Here is a 7843-nt window from a genome sequence, read left to right as displayed (position 1 = left end):
CAGATCTGATTTGAATATACTGTAAATTTTTTAATCAGATCCGGGTCTGGCAAGATCCGGTCCGTTTTCATCCATAGCCTGAGGAGTCATAGACTCATAGGTGTCATGAGCCACCCGGGACATGGACTGAGCCAAACATGACCCGACCCATATTGCTAGATGTGGACAGTATATATTTGAATCTAGGTTGTTTGCTACACAAATAGTCAGGTCGATTCAGATCAAGATCACAATCTAATAACTATATATTACTGGTCCGGAAATGAATTAGATCTAAGCCGACCCACATATGAAAATCAAACATTTTACTACGTGTTTTCATCATATCCAGTTCCACAGAACCTTACATCCTTTCCGAATCAAGAACAGGATCCAGTGCTCATCCAAATCGGATCCATTTTCGGGTCAAGCATGACCGATCCATATCCGAACCGTTTTTCATGACCACGTTCCCACCAAATTTCAAATCTTGGACCCAATCATAATTCTCCACGTATTATTCCGCGCCTATTTCAACCTCCCCATCCCCTGAGAAACAGAAAAAACAATGCGAGAACGAGAGAGAAAGGCAAGAAAGAAGAAGAAAATCTCAGAAGCTGCATCAATGACGAACTCCTCTTCCTTATCCTCTCTGTTCCTCCTCTTCCTCATCCTCTCCCTCCTCCTATGCGCTTCCTCCCTCTCCGATCTCCGCCTCTCTCCCCTCCTCGAATCCCTCACCGTCTCGGGCTACTCCTCGATGTCCCTCACCCTCCAGCTCGCCCCCGAAACCCTAATCCCAAATTCCTCCGCCACCATCTTTTCCCCCTCCGACTCCGCATTCTTCTTCTCCGGCCAACCCTCCCTCGACCTCCTCCGCTACCACGTCTCCCCTCAGAAGCTCTCCCCGGCGGAGCTCTTCGCTCTCCCCTACGGCTCCCTCATCCCCACCCTCCTTCCCAACCGTTTCCTCGTCGTCACCGAGAATTCCACCATCAACGGCTTCCCAATCGCCTCCTCCTCGCTGATCTACAGCAGCTCGGACTTCTTCATTTACGGCATCGAGCGATTCTTCAACCCGTCATTCCCGACATGCCCGCCGTTGCCGTCCCACCGCCATAGCGTCTTCCGGCGTCCTGTGGAGGTCCTGGCCTCACGGGGGTTTTCGATCTTCGCCTCTCTTTTGGATCTGCAGATCCTAGGGTTCCGCGATCGAGAGTTGGGGTTAGGGCTTACGGTGTTCGCGGCACCGGACGGGGATGTGGCAGGATCTGCGGAGAACCTGACGGAGGTTGCTGGCGTGCTGAGGAGGCACGTCGTGCCGTGCAAGGTGTCGTGGAGGGACATCGAGGGCTTCGGAGGCGTCTTCCCTACGCTCGACGAGCGGTTTCCTGTGAACCTGACGAGGTCCGGCGTCGATCTGGCTGTGAACGGCGTCCCGATCGTCTTTCCCGATATGTACTCCGGCGAGTCAGTCGTCATTCACGGACTCAGGGACGGCTTTCCTACGGGGCTTCCGGCGGCCCAGGATCTCAAATTGGACGGTCCAGATCTGTAGGTTCTTTCTCTTTTTCCTTTGTGTTTCTTGAATCTTTACCTTTACTGTGAATTTGGACGGTCCAGATCTGTAGATTGTTGTTTTCTGTCGTAAGAACTTACAGAATTTTCCGCTTCTAATTGAAAATTGAGATTTACCCCAGCCAGCCCGACCCAAAGCTTATTGGGTCGGGTTCATTAGGTCCGGAAATAGTTTGTCCCGAAATGGCATTCTATTGCACATCAAATTTTAGGTGATTAATTAACTAAATAATGATAATTTAGTTAATTCTATAGGCAAACATGAAAAGTGGAGCTCTATAGGATCCATTTTTAGCCTTTTCATATTAAAATTAACTATTTTACGGCTTGTTTCCATCAGACCCCAGTTCCACAGTACCGTACATCCTTTCGGAATCAAGAACAGGATCCGGTACTCGTCCAAATCGGGTCCATTTCCAGGTCAAGCATGGCCGAACCGTTTTCAAGACCGCGTTCCCACCGAAATTCAAATCTTGGCACCCAATTATGATCCTCCACGTAACACCGAGTCTGTGTCTGATCGGTTTTCAAGTCCATGTTCTCACTAAATTTCAAATCTTGGCACCCAATCATAATCATCCACGTATCATCCCTTGAGAACTATATAGAAACAAGCGAGAACGGCAGAGATGAAGGGGCAAGAAAGAAGAAGAAGAAGAAAAACGATCAGATCTCCATTGTTAAGGAGAACTTGGATCCGGATAGAGACACGATGGATCAGACCCCAAACCCAACAAGCTCATGCAGATCATATCCAAGCAAAGCCAGGTGCATGGATGAGCACCCCAATTCAGGAAGGAGGATTATTACAAACAATCTACAGATCACACGCATGATATGGTTTCCACAAATTGTAGGTTCTGATCCTACGTTAGAAAAGGAAACAAATCTTACTGATTGTGAACTCCTTAATACTATAAAGGGAACCTCGCTTCTCAAGAAAATGTAGAGAGAGAGAGAGAAAAAATCTTCGCATCCATCGATGGCGGACTCCTCCTCCTCTCTGTTGCTCCTCTCCCTCCTCTCCCTCCTCCTCTGCGCCTCCTCCCAACCCGCTCCTCCAGTCTGCTCGCCGTTGCCGACTCACCGCCACAGCGTCTTCCGGCGCCCCGTGGAGGTCCTGTCCTCGCGAGGGTTCTCGATCTTCGCCTCTCTGCTGGATCTGCAGCTCGTAGGGTTTATTGGTCAGGATATAGAGGTAGGCTATACGGTGTTCGTGGCGCCCGACGGGGATATGACCGGGAACGTGACGGAGATCGCCGGCGTGCTGAGGAGGCACGTCTTGCCGTGCAAGTTACCGTGGACGTACATCATCGGCACCGAAGGTTTCTACCCGACGCTCGACGAGCGGCTTCAGGTGAACATGACGAGGTCCGGCACCGATTTGCTTGTGAACGGCGTGCCCCTCGTCTTTCCCGATATGTACTTTGGCGACTCGATCGTCGTTCACGGACTCAAGGGCCTTTTACCGGCAGCCTAGGAGACGAAGGATCTCAAATTGTAAGGTCCAGATCCGTAGCTTGTTTCCCTTTTTCCCTTCACGCTTCCCCTTTTGGCCGGATTTGCAGCCTGATGACATTTGGACACATTTTGGTGGAGTTGGATTTGAAATATCTGGATTTCGTCTATCAATTAAATGGACTTGGGTCTTTTGGCATCCCTAGAAATGGATCAGTTTGGTGTCAGCCTCGCATCCAAATTCATATAAAAGTGAGTTGGTAGACATGGATGCTTACAATTGTAGATCACATACATCTGGGTCTACCTGTATCCGCTTCCATGTCCTATTGGGTGTATCCATAGTTGATGCAAGGGTAGTATGGTGAAAATTTAATTTTCTTTATAAATACTTTTAACAAAGTTTTGTCGTAGCCGCATTTGATAGGACACATAGACCAACGGGGGCTCCGCTTGTCTGGTAAGAGCAGCTATTGCACGTCACCTTCTGTTGGGACGTTGCAGGTTCAAAACCCAACGGTTGTATAACTGGTAGGGCTCTGCCTAACCCCAGCTTGCCCTTCGAAAAAAAAAAAGATATAGGTATCATTATAAGAAAACATAGTAAACTACGCAATATTTACCCCTCCTACTGCGCACACACAAGACACAGAGGCTCTATTTTAGCACCAAAGTTGCCATTGTTCACATTGTTCATAGCTAATACTGAAAAGAGAAAAATAAAGTATTGGTCATCACAACTAGGGGCCAGCAATAACAATATACCCATGGCCTTCTTTAGCCTTATACTCATGAGAGAACCGCTATTAACCTCTAAGCCTCACTCAATAAACCACAGCACCACTCAGTCAACTAGTAAAAGTAACGTAGACGCTGTGTCTAGGCTTATGAACCAACACCGTCTCTCAAGGGTTAACAACCCTGCAATTCTTCCTCACTTCGCCTGTGGCATAGCTCACTGGATCTGTGATGTTACCCATCTTCACCATTGAATCAGAGAAATGCTTGAAGAATAATAGCAGGTCTAATGAGTACACGATGACCAGTGGCTTCGTCTCTGCGGACAAGAGGCTTGAGTACATCTGTTGGTCTGAGTTCAAGAGCCCCTCCCCCCTCAGTAGGATCTGGTAGAATGAATTATCAAAGAAAGTGGGAGTGAGATAATCCATGGGAGAGGTGTTGTCGTCGCCCCCAACCTCAGGACACACTGATTTCAGATTGTAGAGGTAAGCATGGCCTAGTGGATTCAGCCCAACTGTGTCTATGAAGTCACCATAGATCCTTTCCCTGAAGCTGGCACATCTAGCCAATCCAATTGTATGGCCACCTGATATTGTTTCAGATTATCAGCTTGACACCAAATACCAGAATCACACACACACACACACACATATATATATATATATATATATATATATAATGGGTCTGTGCTAAATGAGTTTTTTTCAGGTTTTTTTTATTTTATTTTTAAATTTTGACCGTACATATGTGATCTATGAAATTGATTTTATAGGGATCAGCTCTTGAAGTGTTCGATTCCGACACATGGGTGAGTTTTTATAATGTTCGAAAAATCAACCGTCCAAGAAATGTGTAAATTTTAGAGGCTCCAAATATCATTTTTTTTATGCCTGACACATTTATGGAATCGGAACTGAAAAAAAAAGTAATGAAATAGCAGAAAACCCCATTTAACATGTTTCATTTAACACTGACCAATTTCTCTCTCTCTCTCTCTCTCTCTATATATATATATATATATATATATATAATGGGTAGGTGCTAAATGATACATGTTAAATGAGTTTTTCAGGTTTTTGTTTGTTTTATTTCTAAAGTCTGACCGTACATATGTGATCTATGTACTTTATTTTATAAGGATCAGCTCTTGAAGTGTCCGATTTCAACACATTGGTGGGTTTTCATAAGGTTCAAAAAATCAAAGGTTCAAAATCTTTGTAAATTTTTGAGGCTCCAAATATCATTTTTTTCATCGCAAACACATGATCCTGTGGATTCCTGGTAAATCGACCATGCCCAACACATTTATGCGGTCGAAACTGCAAAACAACACATATAAAGAGCAGAAAAATCCATTTAACACGTATCATTTAGCACCAACTCATTACTCTTTCTCTCTCGCTTTCTCTTTATATATATATATATATATATATATATATATATATATATATATATATAGAGAGAGAGAGAGAGAGAGAGAGAGAGAGAGAGAGAGAGCATATTGAACTCTTGGCAGCTCCTCAGAGCATCCGGGCCTGTTGGGCCTTTACGGGTTATCGGTCTGGCCTAGCTCGGCTCGATGTCAATCAAGTTCATGAACTTGGTGGTTAAGGTTATGCTCATACTTAATTATATTTGTCTAATAGCATTTGAGAGCATAAGGGTGCATACGAATACCTCAGATAACAGATCCATGTATTAAATCTGGCATGGGGCCATCCCTATCAATGGGTCGGGTATCCAAAGCCGCCCAAATATTTAGTTGCTGCATCATGCACGGGTTCAGGTTTTTTCTGGGTTAAAAAGATGAAATCTCAAACCCAGATACGTATAATTTAGATAGATTGTATTCACGGAAAAACATATTAAATACTGGCGTCAAGCTGGATTGGATCGGGTATATATTCAAAATCATAGTATCTATTCAAAACCATAACCAAAGCCAGACCTGCATATTACACATGTTGGGTTCGGGTCGATCTGCATAATAAGTGGTTCAGCATTTTTTGTGCCCATAACCAGGTATTCGTGTTGCGGTGTAGGGTCGGGTACCCGATACAAACCTGACACATTTACATTCCTAATGGGGCCCATGCAAGATCCAAGGTGAACAGATGCTGAATTGATCCACGCCAAAGGCTCTGAGATTCTTCGGCCTAATTGAGGGGAAGCTGGGATGTGAGGGTGCCCTGGAAAGATACATGCCTCTTTAAACCTCAGTTCTCAAATTCAAAATGGGGAATTTCCGTATTTTCATAATTTTCCTTTTTTTGGGGGGGTTTTGGAACTTTCTTTAAAAAAGAAAAAATCTGAAAAGGCTGCTGGTCGCCCGCATGGCCAGTGGGGTGGTTGTGAAGGTGTTGAGTTGAAAACCGCAGATCGAACCCTGCTAGCGTGCAGGGTGGTCGTGATGCCCCACCCTGGGTTTTTCCTTGCTTCGGCAAGGGTTCCGTCATCATAAAAAGACTGTTCAGTTTGATTCTGAATCAGCCGAACCTCTGAATTGTTTTGAAAAATGATCTGGTCCAGAAGCAGAGTCTGATAACATTGACTGGGAGCTTAGGGCCTCATGAAACACAAGCACTCCAATGTGTCAAGTTTGAACCAGTCATTTGATTGGTGCAATCAATACTGAGTTTATTTGAGTATAGGTTGCTTGAATCCACTCGACTCCAGACTCATCTAAATTGATGGTCTTATTTATTGTGGACCAGTGAAAGAAGGCAATTACCAACTAGAGCAATCATGTCTTGCGCAGAGAGACCTTGATAGAGAAACTTGGAGTGTTAACGTTTGCCCCAGCTTGGCCCTCCACTCTGTGCAACCACGCTGCGTGCGCTCGCACACACACACACACAGGCACGCATGCATGCATGTGCTTATGTGAGATTGCAACTTTAGCGGATTGGTTATCACTAAGTTTGGTTAACACGGGATTCCTATGTCTATTTTTATTTACCGTGAACTCTGTAATTAAATGTTTGTGATTGTGAATATATAAAAACGATTGGTTTGTTTTCTCAAAAAGAGATGCATAATATATCAGGTTCCCTCAATCAATTGTTGTTGGCTGTGCTGAGACCATATGGGCAACCCCTTGGGATCATATTTATGTAATCGAGTCTAATTTATTAGAACTCTACACATGCATGAATGTAATGTTGTGTTTGCTTTAGAGATAAAGATCTTACTATAGAACAACACCATCTCTAGCTGCAATTGCAAGTATATCAGCACACGAGATGACTCCGGGGCACTCCGCTTCCACCGCGGCTTTGATTCTATCCATCACCTTACAACCTCTTATAGAATCCTTGTTTGGAATTGCTGTTTTTTCACCTATGAATGTGTCAGTGTCATCTAGTAGCACTGATCCATCACAGCCCTGTAAAGAAACATGAAGGAGAACATATCAAGTTATGTGCACATCTTTGTGTATATACTACCTGAACAAAGTGTTAGTCTAACCTTGTGAAAAATAGATTTCAGAAAAGAGATCTCAAGCCTAGAGGCACGTTCTTAAGATCACTATCTTTAGAACTTCAATCGCCCCACTTCGAGAATTTTGAAGATGCGAAAAAAGGGTTTTGTTACGACTGAGTTCCCAGGATATAACTAGGTTTAAACCTCAAGAGAGTCACTGCTTCGCAAGAACAGAAGACCTCTCCCATACATGAACTTTGCAAGCCAAACCGAGAAGAAAGAAATGAGAAAACTGGAGAGTTAGAAATTCCGATAATTCAAAAGACGGAAAAGGGAGAGATTTATAGACTTGTGAGAAAGGCCAAAACGTAAGTGCAAAGTGCGCCATTAAAACGCCACATTGCGTCTCAAGCGCCCTTGCGCGCAACGGCGCGTTCGTTGCTGCACGATGCGCAACAACGTTCGCAATCCACCTAAAGACTCAAGGCTTACCAAAGTAAAGAATAAATAACAAACTCTCTATTTAAACCTCTTAAAAAAAATCTCTCTTAGATATACGACTAAACTTTTTCAAAACACTTTTTGTAGTAAACAAAATCATCAAGATTTAATATTTTAAAACTTTTCTAACAATCCTCCACTAGTTTTAAAATATATTTGGCTT

General features: G+C 44.0%; 2 protein-coding genes and 1 pseudogene across 2 annotated transcripts; 2 read left to right on the top strand and 1 right to left on the bottom strand.

The window, feature by feature from the left end:
• Positions 1 to 553: 553 nt before the first annotated feature.
• LOC149838523 (putative fasciclin-like arabinogalactan protein 20) lies at positions 554 to 1678 on the top strand. Its single transcript, XM_090007714.1, has one exon. It carries the CDS (start codon positions 605 to 607, stop codon positions 1535 to 1537), a length of 933 nt encoding a protein of 310 aa, XP_089863840.1. The 5' UTR covers positions 554 to 604; the 3' UTR covers positions 1538 to 1678.
• Positions 1679 to 2539: 861 nt separating this feature from the next.
• LOC149838522 (putative fasciclin-like arabinogalactan protein 20) lies at positions 2540 to 3037 on the top strand. Its single transcript, XM_090008262.1, has one exon. The coding sequence runs from the start codon at positions 2540 to 2542 to the stop codon at positions 3035 to 3037; it is 498 nt and encodes a 165-aa protein (XP_089864388.1).
• Positions 3038 to 3920: 883 nt separating this feature from the next.
• On the bottom strand, positions 3921 to 7045 carry LOC149838521 (peroxidase 11 pseudogene; annotated as a pseudogene).
• Positions 7046 to 7843: the final 798 nt, after the last annotated feature.

Source organism: Nuphar pumila, chromosome 5 (genome assembly GCF_984573655.1).
Source record: "Nuphar pumila chromosome 5, dmNupPumi1.hap1.1, whole genome shotgun sequence".
NCBI classification, from domain to species: Eukaryota; Viridiplantae; Streptophyta; class Magnoliopsida; order Nymphaeales; family Nymphaeaceae; genus Nuphar; species Nuphar pumila.
This window is presented reverse-complemented; position numbering and strand designations above follow the sequence as displayed.